Consider the following 23,950-nt stretch of genomic DNA (forward strand, 5'->3'; position numbering starts at 1 on the left):
GTAGAAAAGGAAACCTATTTGGAGGGACCCATGATTTTGAGAGGCAATCCTCAAAAATAAAGTCTATGCCCACTACTGTTTGAACCAATTTGCAGACTTGTGGGGAGAAATTGTCGATTAATCCAAGATGTGATCACGAACAGGACTAAAGTGTGGGGAGCTCTGTCATCAGCTAATTATCTCCCTGACCCAGAAACCCAGAGAGCCTGAAAAATGGCTAGTTTCTAGGGTTGGGATGAATATTGAATATCAGTCAATCAATCAATAAATCTGTGGTATTTATTGAGCACTTACTGTGTGCAGAGCATTGTACTAAGTGGGCAAGTGCAAAATAACAATATAACAGAATTGGTAGACACATTCCCTGCCCACAGTGAATATCTGCACAAATGGGGTTACAGTTTGGACAGCCTTGAGAGTAAAGTCAATGGATAGGCATGGTGGGGGGAGTGAGCAGCCGGCAGTCCAGGGGAGTGGCAGAGAATATGTCTGTTGATTGTTATAGTGTATTTCCCAAGTGCTTAATACAGTGTTCTTCACAGAGTAAGCATTTAATAAATACTATTGAATGGATGAAACTCAGGTAACTCACCTATCAAGGGCGAGGCTGCGTTCACCCAGTGGTGATGGTGGACTTCTCCTAGTGGGCGGTGGAGTGGTTGTCTCTGAAGAGCTCCTGTCTGAGAGGCAGGAGCGAGAGCCTGGCCTCACCACAGCGATGGTCCCGTGTAACTGGTTGGCTATCCTCTGGGGGTTCTAGAAGAAGAGGGAGACGCTTGGGAACAGGATTGTGGCTGCTACCATGCTGATCTGCCCCCTACCTGGATTGGAGAAGGATGATTTTCCAAAATCTCATCCACTGGGGCCTCAGGACCAGTAGCAAATTCCAGGAGGAGGAGAGGGAGAAAGGAAGAGCGGGAAAAAAACCAGGGAGAGAAGTATTTGTGTAGTTTTTCCCTCAATGATAATTTGCCTGCAAGGCAGAAAGAACCAGTTCCCAGTTCTTTAATTATCAGTTCAAAGATACCTTCACCAATGTTAAAAATAGGGGGAGATTTGAAACTGTGAGAAGGTTATTCAACTTCTCATTTTCAGCAGGGTCAGCTGAGTGCCTGCAGTTTTTCCATTGTCTGTTTCACTAAACATTTGGGATAGAACGGTGTTAGGGAATTAATAAATGTACTTCTGACAATCCATATCTGTCTGGAAAGAATACCATTCAGTGTTGGAAAAGACAATTGTGAACAGGTATGTATCACTGGTCAAGGAGGCATACTGTAGCTTGAGTTTTCTTTAACTTGAGGTTTAACAGGAATGTAACCCTGCATTATCAGAGAACTGAGAGTACCTGATTTTCTAGTGTTGTTGATGGAAGCTCAAAACAGTCACATGAGTAAAGCTCACTTAGGTGGCTAGTGGCCAATCTGATTTTTTTTAATGGCATTTGTTAAGTGCTTGCTATGTGCCAGACACTGTACTAAGCACTGGGATAGATATAAACTAATCAGGCTAATCAGGTTGGACATAGGTCATGTCCCACATGGGGTTCACGGTCTTAATCCCTGTTTTACTGATGAGGAAACTGAGGCACAGAGAAGCTAAGCGACTTCCCCACGGTCACACAACAGACAAATGGCTGAGCCAGGATTAGAACCTAGATCCTTCTGACTTCTGAAATGAGGGTCTAGACCCACTTGATTCTGGACTACAAAGTATATATTTGTTTAAACAGTTTAGTCCATTAAATTCAGTCAGGATCTGTCTTTTTAAAAGCACTGTTAATTGCTCTGTTAGGTGGTTGCAGAGGTCAAGTTGGGAGCTGGGTAACAACATTGGTTATGGAAACATATTTGTTATCTGAATTGAAGCCAACACAGAGTAATAATTCAAAATACTTGAATAATTGGGAAAATTGGGCAAATGCCTCTATGAGATAATCAAATAAATTAACATTCTTTTTTCTGAATTATAATTTCCCCAATTTGATAGTTCATTTTCTAATGTTAATATTTATCATTTTCTTTGAATTGTTGAGTCAAGGGGCCCAGAGGATTCAGAGCACCACTCTTTCACTATTTCTACCTTGATTTCAAATTATTAAGTGCTGTAATTTTCCAAGTTGGGTTATCTGTGTGTTGGTTTTTTCCTATGGTATTTCTCAAGTGTGAACTATGTGACAAGCACTGTTCTAAGTCTTGGGGTAGATTCAGGTGTATCAGGTTGGACACAGTCCCTGTCCCACAGTGGAGATCACAATCTTAGTAGAAGGAAGAACAGATATTTTTAAGCTCAGTTAACTATACAGTAGTTTAAGCTTAGGTTTAGGTCTCATCATGCTAGGACAAATTAAGGTAAAAAGGGTAGGTTTCAGAATTAGGAATTCAGGCCTAGGGGTGAGGAATGTCCTATTGAGATTAAGTTATTTATATTAATGTCTGTCTCCCCCTCTAGACGTGAAGCTCGTTGTGGGCAGGGAATGTCTACCAACATTGTTGTATTGTTCTCTCCCAAGCTCTTAGTACAGTGCTCTATACATAGTAAACGCTCAGTACATATCATCGATTGATTGAGATGTCATCTTTCTCATATATTGGGGGATCAAACCATTTTAATCAGTAGATGCTTCTCACACTTGAGTTACTTAGAGTCATTGAAAGAGCACTTTGGGTGTGTGTTGTGAAGTTGTGAGTAGGGAAGTTGTGAGTAGGGCCTAGTGGAAAGAGCACGGATCTGTGAATCAGAGGACCTGGGTTTATAATCCCAGCTCCGCCACTTACTTGCTGTGTGACCTTGGGCAAGTCAGTTAGTTTCTCTGTGCCATAGTTCCCTCAACTGTAAAATGGGGATTCAATACCCATTCTCCCACCTACTTAGACTCTGAGCCCCATTTGGGACCTGATTATCTTGTGTCTACCCCAGAGTGTAGTACAGTGCTTGGCATATAGTAAGTGCTTAACAAATACCACAGTTAGCATTGATTCTCTGTAAATATGATAACTCAGTTGGATGTGGTCCAAAATAGAGGGGCAACCAAATGCAGCCTTCCAAACCTTACCATTTCCAGAATTCTCATCTCGGGGAGAGGTGTTCCAGCGGAAATTTTAGTGACTGGAGAAGTTCTAAATCCTGTTGACTTTTCTTCAAATACATGAATGGATGAGCAAAAAGAGGGAAAGGTAATTAATTACAGTTTAAAAGGATTCAGCTTCTTTGAGGGGCTACAAGGAGGAGGTACCTGGAAAGCTAAAACAGATCAATGGCTATATTGTGTGTCCTTTTGGATTCTGTCTTGTTTCTGTCTTGGATTCTGGAAGAAAGCTACAGTGGAATATGTCATCCATTTAACAATTTTATGAACTGAGCCCAGTTTGACTCATTAAGAAAAAAACAATTCGGAGGATGGAATGAAATTTGATAAGCCTTCTGCTTAAGAAAGCAAAACTCAATCAGGTTGGGTTACCCGAATTTTTTATGATTAACACTAGCCCCAGTCACGGGCCATTTGGGTTAATAGTTTTCTAAATCATTAAGTAAAAATATTTACCAATTGAAAACCTTTATCCACTTTCCATCTCCATTGGAACGGAAAGACTATACAAGACTGAAGAGAAAACATTCCCTTCTCACTCCATTTTTCCTCTAATGTTTATCTGGGATTTAATGGGCCAAACTTCCCTATACTGTCCTGAAATCCACCAGCATCCTCTTGGTAGTCCCCGACTCTTTGTTCATGGTGCCCCCGGGGCACACCCACATTCACAGTACCTTCTCCCAACTGTGCACGGGGAAGATATTCCTCTTCAGCTTCTCTGCTTACAGGTTTTTCAGTACTGGCTTTCCTGTTGATGGGGGACAGTAAGGACAAGGGCGAATCAGGGGTGGAGCTGCTTTCTCTGGATAAGGTCCTGTGGTGCTTGGCCCTTTCCCTGTGAGGGGTGGGAGTAAAACAAGGGAGAAAATGAAACAAAAATGAAGGTGGAGATCACCGCTAACTTGTGAATTTAAGATGGTATCAGTGGTATGATGACCCTTTGAAAAATTAAAAAAAACCACTGTGCAAGTTATTTTATTAGAAATTTTAAGTGCCAGGTTTAGAGGAGGAAGGGGCTGGGTGGCCACAAGCAAAAGGAGCTACTCCCTGAGCGTTCAGTGAGTCACATGTGTTGGGGCAGGTAGCTAGAGTGTCCGTGTCCAAAGTCCACTCAGGGGACAATGGGAGCTGGGGGACCACATCAGAGAACTTTCCAGAGCTGGAGAACAAGCACCTGTTTGTTTGTAGAGGTGGCCTTCCCTGGCATTTTCTAATGTGATGCCTGTTCTTCCTTCTACTTAAACTGTGAGCCCCAGTGGGACAGGGACTGTGTCCGACCTGATTATCTTGTATCTATCCCAGTTCTTAGGACAGTACTAGGTACATAGTACAAGCTAATCAGGTTGGACACAGATCATATCCCACATGGTGCTCACAGTTTTAATCCCCATTTTACAGATCAGGTGACTGTGGTGTAGAGAATTGAAGTGGCTTGCCCAAGTTCACACAGCAGACAAGTGGCAGAGCCGGGATTAGAACCCAGGTCCTTATAATAATAATAATGATAATAATAATAATAGTATTAAGCGCTTACTATGTGCCAAGCACTGTTCTAAATCCTGGGGAGGATACAAGGTGTCAGGTTGTCCCACGTGGGGCTCACAGTCTTAATCCCCATTTTACAGATGAGGTAACTGAGGCACAGAGAAGTTAAGTGGCTTGCCCAAGGTCACACAGCTGACAAGTGGCTGAGCTGGGATTAGAACCCATGACCTCTGACTCCCAAGCTCGGGACCCTTATGCATCCCAAGTCCATGCTCTATCCACTAGGGCCACGCTGCTTCTCTGTGCTGTTTCTTCACCTGCAGAAACAACTTTCCACAGGGGAAATGGGTCCCTGCCTCTTCCTTAAAAGAAAAGCACAGCAGCATTTGAGCCCCTGGGAAAGATCTGCCTGAAGCAGATCACATGTCATGTGGGAAAAAGTTCTATCAGAAGAAGAACTGAGTAGGGATTAGGAGGGAGCTAGGTCTGCCCAGAATAAGTGAGCCAGCCAGGCAGAGACTGACATTCAGGGCACCTGGTACCCTGGGCACCAGGGCACTAGGTGTGGCCTAGTGGAAAGATCCTAGGCCTGGAATCATAGGATCTGAGTTCTAATCCTGGCTCTTCCACTTGCCTGCTATGTGACCTTGGGCATGTTACTTAATTTCTCTATGTCTCGGTTTCCTCATTTGTAAAATGGGGATTAAAAGCCTGTTCTCCTTCCTATTTAGACAGCAAGCCCCATGTGGGACAGGAACTGCTGCTGATCTTGTACCTATTCTAGCATTTGGCACAGTGTTTAGCTTAAAACACACTATTATTACTATTGTTACTCCTAATATTATTATTGTTGCTGTTAAGTCAAAGTCAGGAGGGCACCTCAACACACCAACTCATTCTTCAGAGGCTTAAATGGAGATTAGCAACCCCGTAGTCATTAGAAAGGAATATGTTCTCTTTGAAACCTGAGCATCCTCTTCCTTGGTTTGGCAGTAACCATCCTACTGGAGAAGAGATCGCATGTCCCTCTAAAAACACCATAGGGGATTGTTGATTCTTGTTCTGTGAGGGTAATACCCTTGACTGCGTGTTGGTTTGATACCAAGGGCTTGATTGCACTGTGCAGATTTGGGTCACATTTCCTCTCATAAAATCCACCCTGATCTGTGCAAGCCTTCCTGTTGATTGGTAGCCAGTATCTTGTCTAATGTCAATTACTTAATCTCTTGTTTTGCAGCCAGCTTAGAACTCCATTTAATTTGAATTTCAGTTGTTAACTATTGGAAAGCCCCTTTTTCTGGTGGGGGTAGGGGGGAAGAGAGAGAGAGAGAGAGAGACACACACACACGTAGTGGAAAGAGCATAGACCCGAGAGTCAGGGGACCTGGGTTCTAATGCCAGCTCTGCCACTTGTCTTTTGTGTGACCTTGGGCAAGTCGCAATTTCTCTGTGCCTCTGTTTCCTCATATGCAAAATCGGGATTTAGTACCTGTTCTACTTCCTACTTAATCTGTGAACTTCACGTAGGACTGATTATTTTATATCTACCACAGCACTTAGTACAGTGCCTGACACATACTAAGTTAACTAATGCCACAATTGTTACTATTATCGTTTCCAGGTTTGGGAGCCTCCTCCTTTCCTAATAGTTTGTGCATACACATGCACACTTGACCCAATAAGTGATAGGAAGAAGAACTGGGATGAGAAAAGGCCATTGACAATGAGAATTTCCTAAAGCTGGTACTATTAGGGGAGAAGTTATTCTGGGTCAGAACACTGGACTGTGAGCTGGGGTTTCTATGAACCAGATTTGGAGGTCTACAACCTCCAGCCTTACACATCCTGTGGTCAAAATTGGGGACTCATCATGTCCCCGAGGCTTACTCCAGGTTCCGCAACCTCTTCAGTTCCTCCTTCAAGTTTTTGTTTTCTTCTTTCAGGCCGTTCATTTCATTGGCTGAAAAGACAAAGGAATAAGAGAGAGCCAGCTTTAGATAATGGTCAGGTAGGAGACTGGAGGGTTGACTGCTTAGAAAGCCCAGGATCAGATCCTGTAAATGAGACACTTTGGGAGCACAGTGCCAGTAACGTAAATTACTCCAATTCATTGGCTGGAAGAGAGAATACAGCTCCCCCAGTGTCAACCCTCCTGCCCAGGGAACCGTTTACTTACCGGCCAGTTAGGGAAGGATTCCTTAGTCTCTGGACCTCGGTTTCCCATTCTGGAAAATGGGGATGGTGATGGCCCTTAATTGACATTTGAGAGTTCTAAGGAAATGATGCCACTTGTCAGCTGTGTGACCCTGGGTAAGTCACTTCACTTCTGTGTGCCCCAATTACCTCATCTATAAAATGGGGATTAAGACGGTGAGCCCCATATGGGATATGGACTGTATCCAAATTGATTGGTGTGTATCTATTCCAGCCCTCAGAACAGTGCCTGGCACATATTAAGCACTTAATAAATATCATAAAAAAAGATACCTAGTAACAGGGGCCATGAGACATGCTCGCTGTGGGCAGGGAATGTGTCTGTTGTATTGTTGTATTGTACTCTCCCAAGTACTTAGTACAGTTTTCAACATACAGTAAGTGCTCAATAATTGACTGACTGACTTAAATGGGAAGAAGAAGAATGTAAAGCCAGAGCCCCAGGTAGGTGACCTTCTCTGAAGGAAGGGAGCCAAGCCTTAACTTCGGGAGAGATTCACAATGGGTGGCTCCTCTGTGCATGCTGCTGCCAAGATGGCAGGGAAAAAGTCAGACTGGAAAGACTGGTGGAGACAAAAGGAAGCTCAGTCAGTCTCTCTGGCTTTATGAGCTTTCAGGGTGAAAGAGACTCTCGCAGCCCAGGGATGCTGGGGAAGATCAAAAACAAAATGAAATCAAAATGAAAGAAGCTCTGGTACTTAAAAAAAACTGTTCCCTAAACACTGCCTGCCTACAGAGCAAGGCTGTTCAGAGGCCCAGAGCGAAATACCCCGTGTGGGGCCTGGAGTGCTGCCAATATGTTAGGAACAGATTAATCAGTTGGATGCTGCACAATTTTCATTTACCAAGTGGAACTCCTGTAAATTCCCTTTTCCTCCCTATTCTTTTTTTTCCCAATCACCAGTGGGTCTGGGTCTGAAGGGGCTTGTTTTGCTGGTCTACTGTGGGATGTGTAAGAGGACGCTTAGTCTGCAGCCAGTTTTACTCCTTATTGAGATTGATAGCAAGCTCACCGTGCTTGCTATATTCGGGTTAAAGAAGTTCAGGGATTAATGGTGGCCCATGATTTCTTAGATGCAGAGGGACCTTATTCCAGTCACCTTCTGCCTCCGCCCCGCCGTCACCCCAAATTAATACCTGCTTTGCACGGACTGCCCCAAACCTTCCACTCCCCCATGCAAGGCAGCAAACAACATCAGCATGATTTTGATGCTAAACACTAATACTGTAATGTTGAAGCCATTTGCAGTCACCCAGGGTCTCTGAGCAAGTGAGGTTCAGATAAACATGAAGGCTACCAGGCAGATTTTAGGAGATCTAGCTGCCTGTAATTCTCACTTCTGTGGGGGTTAGGAAAACCCTGACAGACTGTTTTTAAATTCATTCATTCATTCATTCATTCATTCAATCAATCGTATTGAGCGCTTACTGTGTGCAGAGCACTGTACTAAGTGCTTGGGAAGTACAAGTTGGCAACATATAGAGATGGTCCCTACCCAACAGTGGGCTCACAGTCTAGAATCGGGAGACAGAGAACAAAACAAAACATATTAACAAAATAAAATAAGTAGAATAAATATGTACAAGTAAAATAAATAAATAGAGTAATAAATACGTACAAACATATATACATATATACAGGTGCTGTGGGGAAGGGAAGGAGGTAAGGCGGGGGGATGGGGGGAGGAGGGGTAGAGGAAGGAGGGGGCTTAGTGTGGGAAGGCCTCCTGGAGGAGGTGAGCTCTCAGTAGGGCCTTGAAGGGAGGAAGAGAGCTAACCTGGCGGATGTGGGGAGGGAGGGCATTCCAAGCCAGGGGGAGGACATGGGCCAGGGGTCGACGGCGGGACAGGCGAGAACGAGGCACGGTGAGGAGATTAGTGGCAGAGGAGCGGAGGGTGCGGGCTGGGCTGTAGAAGGAGAGAAGGGAGGTGAGGTAGGAAGGGGCAAGGTGATGGAGAGCCTTGAAGCCAAGGGTGAGGAGTTTCTGCCTGATGCATAGGTTGATTGGTAGCCACTGGAGATTTTTGAGGAAGGGAGTAACATGCCCAGAGCGTTTCTGGACAAAGACAATCCGGGCAGCAGTGTGAAATATGGATTGAAGTGGGGAGAGACAGGAGGATGAGAGATCGGAGAGGAGGCTGATACAGTAATCCAGATGGTACAGGTTGAGAGCTTGAATGAGCAGGGTAGCAGTATGGATGGAGAGGAAAGGGCGGATCTTGGCAATGTTGCGGAGGTGAGACTGGCAGGTTTTGGTGACGGCTTGGATGTGAGTGGTGAATGAGACAGCGGAGTCGAGGATGACACCAAGGTTGCAGGCTTGTGAGATGGGAAGGATGGTAGTGCTGTCAACAGTGATGGAAAAGTCAGGGAGAGGGCAGGGTTTGGGAAGGAAGACAAGGAGTTCAGTTTTGGACATGTCGCAGTGTGAAGTATAGATTGAAGTGGGGAGAGACAGGAGGATGGGAGATCAGAGAGGAGGCTGATGCAGTAATCCAGTCTGGATAGGATGAGAGATTGAACCGCAGGGTAGCAGTTTTGATGGAGAGGAAAGGGCGGATCTTGGATGCAACTTTAAATGCAACTGGTGCAACTTTCACAGGGAGCCGCTGAGGACTGGTTCTGTGGGCTTTTTGGAGGAAGATGAATCCCTAAACTAGGCCTCACATGTGCATCAAAATATCCAATCAACCCCCGACCTGGAGTTGTAATACTCAGCTTTTGAGTCAAACTAAATGCCAGTTGGAGTGGGGGTGGGAAAGTCAGAAGCTAATGTGGCTTACTAAGGATGAAGATGTGCTGGAGACTTTGGAAGTGGGAGTTCTCATACTCATGCTGCTTTTTCTTGGCAAGTTCCTGGGTGACCATACACCGGTCGCAGAGGCCCGCTCTCAACCTGAAACAGGAGAGTCATCCGTCAGTTTCCCCCAGCCTGATAGGACAGGAGTTACCCTCTCTCACCCCTTCTCCAATCAGATGCCAACTACATCAGTGAAGCATTTGGTGGAAGGAAGTGGTGCCATCGAAGCAGTGGATAGAACACTGGCCTGGGAATCAGAAGAACCTGGGTTCTAATCCCAGCTTGGCCACATGTCTGCTGTGTGAACTTAGGCAAGTCACTTAACTTCTCTGGGCCTTAGTTACCTCATCTGTAAAATGGGGATTAAGAGTGGGACAGGGACTGTGTCCAACCTGATTAACTTGTATCTACCCTAGGGCTCAGTGCTTGGCACACAGTAAGTGCTTAACAAATACCATTATTATTATTATTATTATTATTATTATTATTATTATGACTGTGGTCCTGGAGAGAGTCACAGGATTCTTTCTTCGCCCTGCTCAGATTAAGAAGGATGAACCTCAGAGCAAATTAATGGCTCACCAGGAATGTGGGTGATAAACTCTAGGCTGAAAGTTCACTGTGGGCAGGGAATGTGTCTGCGAACTCTGTTGAATTGTACTATCCCAAGCGCTTAGTACAGTGCTCTGCACATAGTAAGCTCTCATTGATGATGATAAGCTCAATGAGCTTCCCATTTATCAATAATGATTTCCAAGAAATAACTGCTCTCTCAACGCTAACCCACCTCCCCCAGTTCAACGAATGCAGTGAAAAGAGCTTACCTATTTTCTAGTACTTTTACATTCTCCTTAAGGGATTTCTGCTGTTCCCTTAGCTGGTGGTTTTTGGCAAAAAGTTCTTCAATCCTCTGTGAGTCGCTATTCAAAAGACAAAATAAGGAATTTTCAGCATTTCCTTCTAAGAGCTCATGCATTACTCTGCAAGTATGTTCGCAGATAGATTTATACCCTAATCCAAATCCATCTTGTATACATGAAGTCAGGCTGGCCCTCACCAACCAACGTCCATCCCATCCCTTAGTGCAGTGCGTGGCACATACTATGCTCTTAACAAATACCATTAAAAAAAACCAACAACAACTAAAAAAACACCCGAGACTCAGAAGATAACCAGGATGGGACATGAGGTACCAGGTAGTATCAAGTATGAGAATCCATGAACAACAGGTCAGGAAGGAGGACAAAAGCTGGTATTTGTTGGAGAGCCCAGGGATACAGGTGGAAGAAGCATCAGGATTTATCGCTTTTAGATTCTTTGGTTTTCCACTGTTTTGCCAGCACCATCACAGAGCATTCATTACATCCCCATGTGGCTCTCTGATGATCTGGGTGCTGGGCAAAGGCACAGTTCCTAGCTCCAGGAAACTTCAATCCATGTGGGGAGGGACGTGGTACGGGAGGGTCTTTGTGCCATGGTGTTTGTTATCTACCCAAGTAGCAAAAGCATGGCTTCTTTTCTGCTGAAGTCCACCCAGATAACCCTGCCCCTTCCTAAGTAGGCAAACCCAGCTCCAGTTCCTCCCCGACCCTCCCTGGTTCCTGTGGTTTTCCCATCACATCTTTCTGAAACTTCCCCTTCCCTCTGCCTTACCAGCCCTCCACATCATTTTCCCCTCCATTCTATTTCTCTTGGTTTAACTGGTCTGACTTTGTAAGTAGCTTCAGTGAGCTGGGTTCTATAAAGGACCTGACTGATGTCATTGCTGCTGATGCCGCCACCTCCCCCACCACCCCAGCTGCTTCCATGGCTGGTGCTCTCCACCTTCTGGAGCTGCAAAATCACAAGATCAGGGCCACATTGGGGCAGAAAAGGGGGAGAGCAGGAGCCATTGAGGGCATTGGAAGCAGGAAGGGAAGAGCCGATTTGGCAGCCATGTGGGAGGAAATGGCTGCTTGGAAGCTTCCTCCTCCAGCTCTGCCACCATCAACACCACCATCATTACATCCTCTAGACTGTAAGCTCACTGTGGGCAGTTCCCTATTATTGTGTCTATTATTATATTGTACTCTCCCAAGCACTTAATACAGTGCTCTGCACAGTAAGTGCTCAATAAATATGATTGACTGACTGATTGCTGCCCCTTCTCCCCCAGTGCTGTCCTGGTCTGGCCCCAGCACTGACCCTCCAGCTTAACAGTCCCAGTAGGTGGGGACCACAATCCGTGTACGTAGCAGTGATATGGTCCATGATTTAACCCATCAACACTGGAACTGTTTAAAAGAAGAAATTGAGAGGGGTTGGGACTGGAAAGACTGAGGGTGAATTTGGGGTGCCATAAAGTGGGGACAAGGAAAGCCATGGGAACTGAGAAGTCTGAGAGAGGAGGGGTGGAAGCAGGGAGGGATTGGAGTCATTTCCCTAGTGAATTTAGAGAAACAGACTTCCAGTAGCCATCTCTTGAGAAACAGCATGGCCTAGTGGATAGAGCATGGTGGGCCTGGGAGTCGAAAGGACTGGGTTCTAACCTCCCCTTTGCCACTAGTCTGCTGTGTGACCTTGAGAAAGTCACTTAACTTTTCTGTGCTTCAGTTACCTCATCTGTAAAAAGGGGGTTAAAATTGTGAGCCCCATGTGCGACATGGGCTGTGACCAGACTGATTAGCTTGTATCTAGCCCAGTGCTTAGTACAGTGCCTGGCACATAATAAGAACTTAACAAATACCATTAAAAAAGTGATTTCCACTGGGGTTGAAGTAAAACTATGATATTTTCCTTCTGTTTGAAATACCAAGTGAAAAGAGCAAGCACCAAGTGCCAGTTTAATGCAAACTCATTTAGTCAGCACTTTCACTCCATATTTTATGCCACTCAAATTAAAGTAGAAGAGGAAGGAGGTTTTTTTACCCCTGGCTTCCCCCTACTTCTAAAATCTCCTTTTCTCTATTGCTACTGATTGAGTGTAGGGAAGTCTGAGAAATGAGTGTGAGTGCAAATTGGGGCACATGCTTTCTGTAGCTCCCGAAACTTCACCAGGGGTCTTCTAGGAAAATTTCTGTAATGAATTTCCATAAGCTAAAGTTTGGTCAAGAAACACCATCCACCCCTTTCTCTGCGTGGCTGTTCGAGTGGATGATACTCACCGACACTTCTCTGTGTTCAGCTCTGTCAGCTTTGTCTGCAGTCCTGAAAGGGGGGGAAACAGGTGAATATTCTGGATCTTTGGAATGAGAATACAGAACCCCAATGAGCCCCAAGGGAATGTCGAAACCAAGAGAGTGACATGAGAAAGAGTTTGTGCTGAAAAGTAATATGACTGCCAACAATGGACCACAATATTGTTTTCTTCTCCTAAATGGACTGGGTTTTTCTGAGCTGACTTTCATAGTGTATCATCATCAATCGTATTTATTGAGCGCTTACTGTGTGCAGAGCACTGTACTAAGCACTTGGGAAGTACAAGTTGGCAACATATAGAGACAGTCCCTACCCAACAGTGGGCTCCCAGTCTATAGTGTAGTGTAGTGCAGTTATATAGTGTATAACTGCTTTTGCCCACTTTCCAGAACCATTCAGTGGCCAACTGGAAAATTCAGCTAGCAAATGATGTCTTTCTCCCCAAAATGATGCCTGCCTTCTATTTCTTTTGTCTTTGAACATTCCTTATTTATTTTTCAAACCTGCCAACTCAACTGGGCTGGATTAAGCAGGAACCAGCCAGCCTGAGTTTCTCCAAAGAAGATTCAGGTTCAAGGACATGATTTAGTTAATCCTTGTGGTTTAGAAGGAGGAATTGGAGAGAGCAGGTAGGAAGGAAAGCGTAGCAGTCTGATGTTAATTCAATAGGTGACCAATGGGGGGCGCTGAGCACCTGATCCTTTGTCACTGTTTCCAGATACAAATAGCATTTTTCATTCCGATGCAAATTTACCTCATTTAGCTCGCTATGTCCCCCATGTTCAATGTTTCCTGAAGTTATTTTTCAGGTACTATGAATTCTGGAACGCTGAGCTTATTGCAGTATGGGCAATGTGTCTGGAAATTTTTAGAGGGGAATTTTTTAAATAGATCTCATCCAAGTGACAAGAGATGAATCTCAAACCCTTGAGAGTTCACACCTATGACATTCTGGAGAAGGGAGGGAATAGTTGTTTCTCTTGATTGGCTCAATGAGATCAGGAAGGGGGTGATATCTTATGTCTTCGGGGCGAGATTTTTGGATGGAAACCATACAAGATTTTATTTGTGCTGGCTAAGAAATTCTGGGACTCAGTAGTTTCCTGTCAGTGGCTTGGGGGACTAGGGAAATAAATGGTCTTCATAGGTGGATTTTCTGGAAAGATGCTACCTAAAAGTACACTTCATCCTGAATCGTTTCAAGTATTTTAGGCTAAAATATTGCCACCATATAGTATCTGCCTGAAATATGACATTTGGATAATTTCAGGCCAAACTAAACTTTTGAGATCAGAATGACCTAGATAATTGGTGTGTGCAGCCATAGCCTAAGAATGCCGAGCCATGAAGATGGCTGTTTGGCTGAGCCTATAATTTCTTCCTTGGCTGGATTTTGAAATAGGAGTGGGGAGCCTGGGCCTGCTACCTCCAGGAAGTAAAAGAAGGGCTTATTGAGCGTGGAATCTACACATACAAATTTTCTAGATAAATGAAGCCTACAGTGCACCTTTGCCTGAGTGATCTGGACAATTCAGGAAAAGAAGATTTTTGTTCACCTGAAATTTCAGGAAAATTCAGATCAAATTTTATTTTTGGGTCCTGAATTGTGCAGATAATTTCTGCTTATGTCGTAGTCTCCATTTGTGTTCCCTGCTTGGGTCTAGGTATAAGACTGTGAGCCCGTTGTTGGGTAGGGACCGTCTCTATATGTTGCCAACTTGTACTCCCCAAGCGCTTAGTACAGTGCTCTGCACACAGTAAGTGCTCAATAAATAAGATTGAATGGAAGAATAAGAACACAGTTTCTCCTTCTGGGTTTGAGCTTGTCCGGCAGGCACCTTGGCATTTAACTTCTAACCACTTTAATTTGCAAAAGGCTTTCTACTGGCTTACAGGTAGATCAGGTCCATGAGAAAAATCACTCTTGTTGACGGAAGCTTAGTTCCAGGTTCTGAGAAAGTTTAAGAAGCAGGAGTGGTGGCAGCAGTCAGAAACTGCTGGGGCAGAGAGCAGGGAGTGGCAGCAGAAGTGGACTTTAAAATAACTACAAATGTATCAATAAAAAGCAGTGTGAGAAGCAGCATGGCCTAGTGAATAGAACACTGGCCAAGGAGTCAGAAGGACCTGGGTTCTAATTCCAGCTCCACCACTTGTCTGCTGTGTGATTTTGGGCAAGTCATTTCACTTCTCTGTGCCCCAGTTACCTCATCTGGAAAATGGGGTTTAGGATAGTGAGCCCCATGTGGGACAGGGTCTGTGTCCAACCTGATCAGTATCTACCCCAGTGCTTAGAACAGCGCCTAACACATAGTAAGCGCTTAACAAATAAGCCAGCTCTGCACTATTATTATGTAGAATCTAGACTGTAAGCTCGTTATGGCCAGGGAACATGTCTACCAACTCTGTACTTAGTAAAGTGCTCTTCACATAGTAAGTGCTCAATCAGTATGATTGATTGAGAAGCAGTGTGACTTATTGGAAAGAGCCCAGGATTGGGAGTTAGAGGTTGTGGGTTCTAATTCCTGCTCCGCCACTCATCAGCTGTGTGATTTTGGGCAAGTCACTTAACTTCTGTGTGCCTCAGTTACCTCATCTGTAAAATGAGGATGAAGACTGTGAGCCCCAAGTGGGACAACCTGATTACTTTGTATCTACTCCAGGCTTAGAACAGTGTTTGGCACATAGTAAGCACTTAACAAATACCATCATCATCATCATCATTGAAATATGGTTAATTAAGATCTGCAATGCCTGGCTTCATTATCCATAAATGCAATCAATTGAATGCCTCCTGAGAATGGCTGCCCTTGTTCCCTTCCCAAGTTAGAAAGAGGATAGCTCCGATGAAGCAGTACCAGTTTGAGGACATCCAGGGTGTGTCCCTTCACCTCAGGGAGGCTTCCCTGGCTTTGGGGAGCCAGACAAAGTGCTTTCTCCTGCAGATGACTGCAGGGCTGGGCTTGGGCTCCGGCTTCCACAATCCAAACAGCTCTGTTGTTCACTGGGCATGAACGAATGACTTCTGTCATTTTCTGCTGGTCATTCATTCATTCATTCAATCGTATTTATTGAGCGCTTACTGTGTGCAGACCACTATACTAAGTGCTTGGGAAGTACAAGTTGGCAATATATCGAGATAGTTCCCTACCCAGCAACGGGCTCACAGTCTAGAAGGGGAAGACAGACAACAAAACAAAACATGTGGACAGGTGTTAAGTCGTCAGAACAAATAGAATTAAAGCTCAATGCACATCATTAACAAAATAAATAGAATAGTAAATATGTACAAGTAAAATAAATAGAGTAATAAATCTGTACAAACATATATGCAGGTGCTGTGGGGAGGGGAAGGAGGTAGGGTTGGGGGGAATGGGAGGAGGAGAGGAAAAAGGGGGCTCAGTTTGGGAAGGCCTCTTGGAGGAGGTGACCTCTCAGTAGGGTTTTGAAGGGAGGAAGAGAGCTAGCTTGGTGGATGTGTGGAGGGAGGGCATTCCAGGCCAGGGGGAGGATGTGGGCCTGGGGTCGACAATGGGACAGGCGAGAACGAGGTACAGAGAGGAGGTTAGTGGCAGAGAAGCGGAGGGTGCGGGCTGGGCTGTAGAAGGAGAGAAGGGAGGTGAGGTAGGAGGGGTATTTGTTAAGCACTTACAATGTGCCAGGCACTGTACTAAGCACTGGGGTAGATATAGGTTAATCAGACTGGACACAGTTCCTGTCCCAAGTGGAGGGATAGTAGGAGGAGTAGAATTTAATCTCCATTTTACAGATGAGGAAACTGAGGCACAGAGAAGTTAAGTGACTTGCCCAAGGTCACACAGACAGACGGCTGTGTTGGGATTAAAACCCAGGTCCTTCTGTGGTCCCAGCTGCCCTAGCAAGGGGTGGCTAACAGTTCTAGCACTAAGGATGAGAGAAGTGTGACTGTGAGCCCACTGTTGGGTAGGGACCGTCTCTATATGTTGCCAACTTGTACTTCCCAAGCGCTTAGTAAAGTGCTCTGCACACAGTAAGCGCTCAGTAAATACGATTGAATGAATGAATGCATGAAGTGGGCAGGGGCCTGAAGTGCTAAAAGGGAAGAGTACTAAGAGTCTCTGCCACCCAATCTTTGCTTCCTTGGTACCTTCTGACCTAGCTCTCCACCACCATCCATCCAAAGCCCAAGCTCTGCTGAAGGCCCAAGGGACTGTTTCTGAAAATATGGAATCACTGGAGGCAGTGGGAGCAAATGGAAAGAGTTTGGGATTGGGCATCAGGAGACCTGGGTTTTAAACTGTGTGACCTTGGACAAGTCATTTAATCTCTCTGCCTCATTTGTAAAAAGGGGCTATAATTTCTACTCTCCCTAAGTCTTATTCTGTGAACTCCTTGAGGGACCGAGATTATGCCTGATTTTATTATATTGAATCTAGCCCAGTGCTTAGCACCTAGTAAGCTCTGAATAGAATTGAAGCAGCATGGCGTAGTGGATAGAGCACGGGCCTGCGAGTCAGAAGGTCTTGGTTCTAATCCCGGCTTGGCCGCTTGTCTGCTGTGTGACCTTGGGCAAGTCACTTCACTTCTCTGGGCCTCAGTTACCTCATCTGTAAAATGAGGATTGAGACTGTGAGCCCCACATGGGACAGGGACTGTGTCCAACCCGATTTGCTTGGATCAACCCCAGTGCTTAGTTCAGTGCCTGGCACATAGTTAAGTGCTTAACAAATACCATTATTATTATTATTATTATACCATCATTTAAACACTAGAAGCACTCAAATATTCACTTCGCCCTTCCCTCTGCACTTCTCCCTTGCCTGTGATGGCCGGGGGGTGGGAATGGAAGGCACCAGAATTTCCTGCCTTCTAGAGCAGGCTAATTGGTACCAAAATGGAGTAATTTTTGCCACAGTTGAGCACCACTTACAAGGCAAACACCAGGCTGGGTGTGAGGATTTAGTTCGAAGCTGGGTCTCCATATGGAGAAAACTGGGTTTGGGCAGAAAGGCTCTTGGAATCAGGGAGAAATTTGGCTGCATTTCTTACCTAGGACTTCCTTCTCATGGATGTCCTTCAGCCTACTGAGAGACTCAGTGAAGCTCTCCATGGCCAGGGCCTTCAGCCTGGCTCTCCCAAACCCTGGGAGGGGCTGCTGCCCTGAGGGCTATTCCATTCTGGTCTTTAACCTAGAAGAAAGAAAAAGAAATCAATGAACGAAGCTTTCAACAAGGACCCCTTTTCTTTTATCAACCAGTCGTATTTATTGAATGCTTAGTGTGTCTAGAGTTTTAATCCATCAATCAGCGGTATTCATTGTTGTATTTATTGAGCACTTACTGTGTGCAGAGCACTGTACTAAGTGCTTACTGTGTCCAGAGAACTATACTAAGCCCTTGGGAGACTACAGTGCAACAGAGTTGGTAGACATGTTCTCTGCCCATAAGGAGCTAACCGTCTAGAGGCCAACAGAAAAGTTGAGCAGTTGTTTAGTGGATTTGATCATCACAGTTGCTTGAGGTACTAATCTGGAGTTAATCTGAAAAATAAATAAACAAGTGAAAAAGGACAATTCTGCCAATCCAGCTTAGTACAGTGCTCTGCATGCAGTAAGCGCTCAATAAATACGATTGAATGAATGAGCTGAGAAGGGGCCACCAACTCTGTCTCCAAAGCCCCATGTACAGCAGAACCAATCACTTAATTGTCAGCACAACAGGGACTGGACTGGACATAGGGCAAGGCAAGATGGGTTTTCTCCTGATTTTTCATCAGAATTATTTCTTCCTCAATAAGCCTGCGTAGGTGACAATTACAAAATTGGGAACAAAGGCAATAGCATCCAGAAGAAAGGAAAACGAACCGCTCAGTGGGCCAATGGGAGTAGAATAATGTCAGGGAAGAACACAGAGCCAAGGAAGTTTTAGTGGGAGAAAGGTCTGTATTGAAAAATAAATAAATGCTCCAAAAAAGATGATAATTCTGCCAACTGGACTCTTCGCACGGAGTTGTGAGAACATGCATATGCAGGCCACCAACTCGCTCCCTGAATCCCCAACTCATAGCAGAACCAAGGCTTTTCCACTTTATTCAAGGCCCTGGTTGTAGGCAGGGTGCTGGGAGGTGAGCAGGGAAGAGATCCTTCCCTCTACTACTGATCTGGAGGCATCTTTCCTCTCCTTTCCTGCCCATCGAGGGCAGGACTTTCCCCTAGTACTTAATTTCCATCCGCAGATGGTTTCTGAATGAGCCATTCAGAACTGTGGCATTTGACTCCAACTGAATGGACAGCCGCATTGTGCACACTTTTCACACCCTGGGGAGTTCAGTTTTGGAGCCCAGTCCTACCACTGAGAAGGGGAGAGTTATGCCTGTGAAGCGGACCAGGGAGGGGTGACCCAGAGGAGCATGGGGATCACGCTGTCAGCATCCCCTCCAGTTGGGGTTGCTTCCATTGCTCAGTTGTGAGCTCTGTCAAGACCAGGAGGAAATTGGGGATGAATGTCCGGGTTCAGGGGGAGTATGTGTGTGCAAGATGTTCCTCCCTGGAGCACTGTTAGCACTATTATCCCTTGCCCCACTTCCCAGCTAGATAACGGAAGTAAGGGAAGGAGGTTTGGCCCTGCTATGGACATGTCTAGGAGGTGGGACAAGTCAATCAGTCAACAGTATCTATTGAGTGCTCACTGTGTGCAGAGTACTGTACAAAGTAATTGGGATAGCACAATGCAGTTGGTAGACACGATCCCTATGCACAAGTCTAGAGGGGGATACAGATGTTAAATTAAATTACAGATAGGGGCAATGGGAGAGTGTAAGGACATATACACAAGTGCTGCAGGGTTGGCAGTGGGGTGAATATCAAGTGCTCAAGGGGTACAGATCCAAGTACATGCACAAAGCAGGAGGGAGGGTAAGTAGAGGAAGCAGGGACTTTGTTAGGGAAGGTCTATTGGAGGAGATGTGATTTTTGGAGGGCTAGTGGGGAGAGTGGACATCCATCAGAGTCAATTTATCCCTAAATGAGTATCCAATAGGCACTTTGAAAAATAGAGAAATACGGTGAGAAGCAGTTGCCCCTTGAGGAAGGAAATACCCAATAGGGGGGAAATGCTACTTTTAAACAGTGACCGACCCCATGCAAGAGTAATTTACAGCTCAAGGAGAGTGGACTAACAGGAAGATCTGCATCACCCACTGGATTAACGCACCCAAGACCCAAAGGCAGCAGGAATCCCTACAAGGCCCATCATGAATTACTGCTGTCATGCTTATTTGAAGTGTGTAACTCTGCCATAGTGCCTGAAACATACACAGTACAGGGTTGTTAAGCCTAATTAATCGGTATTTTAAACGCACACAAAAACTGTCTTATGAAATCTTTATCCAGTGCTTCTTTTGCAATCGCAAGTTGAAGCATTGCAAAATTCTGGTCCATCAAAATCTTTCTTTCATGAGGTTATTTCCAGATGCCCAAATCACAGATAAACCTAATGACGTGGTACAGGTTGCTGCTGCGGCTAGTGCAATGGACAGCACCTGTCCGGCTTTCTAGGTTACCCATGTCAATGGAACCCGGTGGCGTTTTCTATCTACTCAACACTGAATCTCAGGATTCCGTGGCTGGATGTGATCTCAGGGATCACCTATTCCAATGCCGTTTCCTGGCTGAAAGGCCCCTAGTCCATCCCAGACAGTTACTGGTTTTCGAGAGAGAGAGCTATTTCCCAGCCTCCCTGGGAAACATTCCAGATTGCTTTCAGGAGAGGATCATGGCTGAACCTGAACCCCATGCTTTAGGGGGCCCTGCCCCTCCCAGCATGGGAAGTGGGACCACCTGGGCTCCTGAAATCAGTGGTTTCCAGGATCCTTCTGATGTCAGGAGGTTGAGGGGGGGTGGCAGTTAAGGAGGACGAGTTAATGATCCTTAATGTCCTCTTCCTCCTGCACCCACAAAAATAGAAGCTGGAAGTGAAGGCTCTTCTGCCCTGGACTCTACATTCCATAGGAGAAGCCCTGGTGATGCTCTGAGCCTCTCCAGGAAGACATCGCTCTTGACTGGAATACAGGGCTCATATTTTGAAATTCCATAAGATTCCTAACAACTCTTGGTGCTTCATAGCCACTTTCTGCTCTAGACTTTGAGGTTGTTGTGGACAGGGAATGTGTCTGATATTAATGTGTACTCTGACAAGCAATTAGTACAGTGCTCTGCACACAGTAAATGCTCAATAAAATGATTGATGTATTAATTGATTCTCAGATTCTTAAAATGGACCCCATTGAACCTCCCATTGATTCTGTGTGAGAGAGGCAGATGTTGAGGACTGTATTTGGCTCCTCTGTTTTTAAACATCCATTGAAAGCAAGACATTATTATTCTTATTTATTTTTATTTTGTGGACATTTCCCTCTCTTATTGTGCAGTAGAGGTAGATGCAACCCTGCACTTCAAGTTCTTTGAGCAAAAAAACTGCTCTAGTTCACCCAGTCAGGTGCTGGAGTGACAGTCACATAGTCGTCACGTGACAGCCATGTGACTCCCAACCCAAAGCCTGACTGACCAGATTGGGCTGCCTCCCAGAACCAGTGGGACTCACTGGGAACAATACAACTTTGCTTGGAGACAATCACCAGGTTATTGGGGGGAAGGGGCAGGGAAGGAGGGGAACAGATACATATCTATATCTCAAACTTGTCTTCCTCTGAGCCAGTTTTTACTCTCTGAATACATTGCAATGGCTTCTTGAATTGTTGTTTTAAGTGTATGAAGTAGTTAGGACTGGTTTGGTAGCTTTGAGCCCTATGGGTATGTTTGCATGAGTATGTATATGAGAGGGTGTGTGTGTGTTTGGATATGTATGTGTGCATGCATATTATTCACAAAAGACAGGGCCAATATTAATCCTAGGAAAACTCCATTTTAAATGACCCGATTTGGCCTCTGTGAGCTGAAGTTAGCAGAGATCTGTGGCTATATACCTCAGGAAATTCCCATTACGGTAACGTGCCTTTGGTATTCAAAGACCAAGTCACTTTGGCTGTGGCTGGCGTCTGGGAATATGACTTGGCTCTCTGGAGAGTCTCACTGATTTTGACATATTGGTCTTATTTGGAGTGGATAGAGGCCAGGCCTTTTTCTGACCTTAGTGGGAATTGAAATATCTTGACCTAACAGCCACGCAAGTAGTCAGGTTAATAGCTGAGGTTAGCACTCAGGACTCAAAGTCCTCATTTTGACATGCAAACTACCAGTCAGTCTCTTCTACCTAAGAGATGGTGGAATCAAGAAATTATAAACTGGACTTACCAGTGCACATCAGTGTATCAGGCTTCAAAATAACTAATTGCATATGAATACTACCCAGTAGTGGCACAGTTAGTTCACAGAGTAGTGAATTTCTATTCCCCTCTGTGTCTCTATTCCATTTTAGGGAAAGAAGTCCACAGCTATTAAGAATTATGCCATATCACTTGGCATTTTGCTTCATAGAGAATTTAGAACATTTCTTCTGTCCTCCTTGTTTACAGTCCCTTAACTAAGGCGGCAGTGGTAAACCATTTCCATATTTTTACCAAGAAAACTCTCTGGATCCACTACCAGAATAATTGTAGATGGAGTTGGGGCATTCTGGGGAGATGTGCCCATGGTGTCGCTATGGGTCAGAGACAACTAGACAGCAAAAGACAAGACAACTTCAGTTCATCATGCAATAGACATTGGAGGTGTCTGGCTGGCAACATTTTCCTCATGTGGCTTGCCCAGTAAAGACTGTGAGCCCATTGTTGGGTAGGGACTGTCTCTATATGTTGCCGACTTTTACTTCCTAAGTGCTTAGTATAGTGCTGTGCACACAGTAAGCACTCAATAAATACGACTGAATAAATGAATTTGAACAAGTGCTTAGTACTGTGCTCTGCACACAATAAGCTCTCAATAAATGTGATTGAATGTATGAATGAGCGTTGCTTTGGTGATTGTGTACTGATTGTATTCTAAGACCTCTTTGCAGTGCGGTCTTGCCATTTGTTGTTAATTACAGCACATAGGAGATGTTGAGGGAACTACTGTAGGAGGCGAATGTGGCATCGATAGCAGTGTGAGGTCTCTCAGCTGAAAGGAAGATTGGACACTCCAGCTGCTCTAGAGACAGACCATGAGCTCCGTCTGAAGCTCAATGCCATGTTGTTGCTTTTTTAATGGTATTTGTTAACACTTACTATGTGCCAAGTAAGTAGGGTAGATACAAGACAATCAGGATGGACACAGTCCTTGTCCCACATAGGGCTCACAGTCTAATTCAGAGGGAGGAGGATTTAATTCCTGTTTTACAGATGAGGTAACTGAGGGCCAGATAAATTAAGTGACTTGCCCGAGGTCACACAGCAGACAGTGGCGAAGCCTGGATTAGAACCCATGTCCACTGACTGTCAGGCCCATGCTTTTTCCCCTAGGCCATGCTGCTGCTCACACAGTAGGACGCAACCTTGTCTTGGCCTTTCCAACACTGAGACAGTGCTTCCTTCATCAGTGCAGACGTTACTTTTCAGTTTTTTGTTCTATATGATCTTGGTTTTCAGCCACTTGAAGCAGGTGAGAAAATGAAGGCACAGAGAGGAGGGGCAATTATCCCGCAGACATTATCCTGCATCATAGATGGTCTGTTGAATTTTTCTTTTTTTTCAGCACAACTTATCCCTGATAGTCTTCATCATTGGTATTGGCATCCATCCTTTTTCTCCATCCCAGGAACTCCTAATCTCCTCAGAGACACAGCTAATATAAACTGGGAGAAATTGGTGGGTAGAAAGCACAGACTTCAGAGCAGTCCTGCTTTGATTTAGTTTTTGCTCAAACAAATGCCTTTTAAGCCAGTGAACATACATTTCTACCTTCCATTTCACACCTTCAGATCTGACTCTGGCCCTGGCGATGGGAGTGGAAGCCCTCTGAAGCATCGCTGATATAGGCTGAGGCATATTTCAGGCAGTCAGGGGAAATCTATAAAGAGAATCATGATGTTCCAAGCCAGCGGATTGTTATTGGTGGGCAGTCACTAGGTTTTAAGCTCCTTGTGGACAGGAAATGTGTCTACGAACTCTGTTATACTGTACTCCCCCAAGTGCTTAATAGACAATACGCTCTGCACACTGTAAGCGCTCAGTAAATATGATTGATTGACTAAGGTATTCTTGATTGTAAAAT

The 23,950-nt window shown here is 45.0% G+C and overlaps 1 protein-coding gene across 3 annotated transcripts in view; it reads right to left on the bottom strand.

The window, feature by feature from the left end:
- Positions 1-23,950, bottom strand: part of RBBP8NL (RBBP8 N-terminal like) — a 53,563-nt gene that overhangs the window by 13,378 nt on the left and 16,235 nt on the right. For 2 of the 3 annotated variants that reach the window (XM_038750381.1, XM_038750383.1), the window contains exons 2-9: positions 17,794-17,933; positions 12,735-12,777; positions 10,416-10,511; positions 9,575-9,687; positions 6,464-6,536; positions 3,766-3,926; positions 3,056-3,138; positions 593-756 (exon numbers count right to left, since the gene is read on the bottom strand). In XM_038750381.1, coding sequence (XP_038606309.1) covers positions 593-756; positions 3,056-3,138; positions 3,766-3,926; positions 6,464-6,536; positions 9,575-9,687; positions 10,416-10,511; positions 12,735-12,777; positions 17,794-17,854 — 794 coding nt within the window. In that variant the 5' untranslated portion in view covers positions 17,855-17,933. The remainder of the gene's footprint in view (positions 1-592; positions 757-3,055; positions 3,139-3,765; positions 3,927-6,463; positions 6,537-9,574; positions 9,688-10,415; positions 10,512-12,734; positions 12,778-17,793; positions 17,934-23,950) is intronic. The other variant, XM_038750382.1, reaches the window with a different exon arrangement.

Source organism: Tachyglossus aculeatus, chromosome 8 (assembly GCF_015852505.1).
Source record: "Tachyglossus aculeatus isolate mTacAcu1 chromosome 8, mTacAcu1.pri, whole genome shotgun sequence".
NCBI lineage: Eukaryota > Metazoa > Chordata > Mammalia > Monotremata > Tachyglossidae > Tachyglossus > Tachyglossus aculeatus.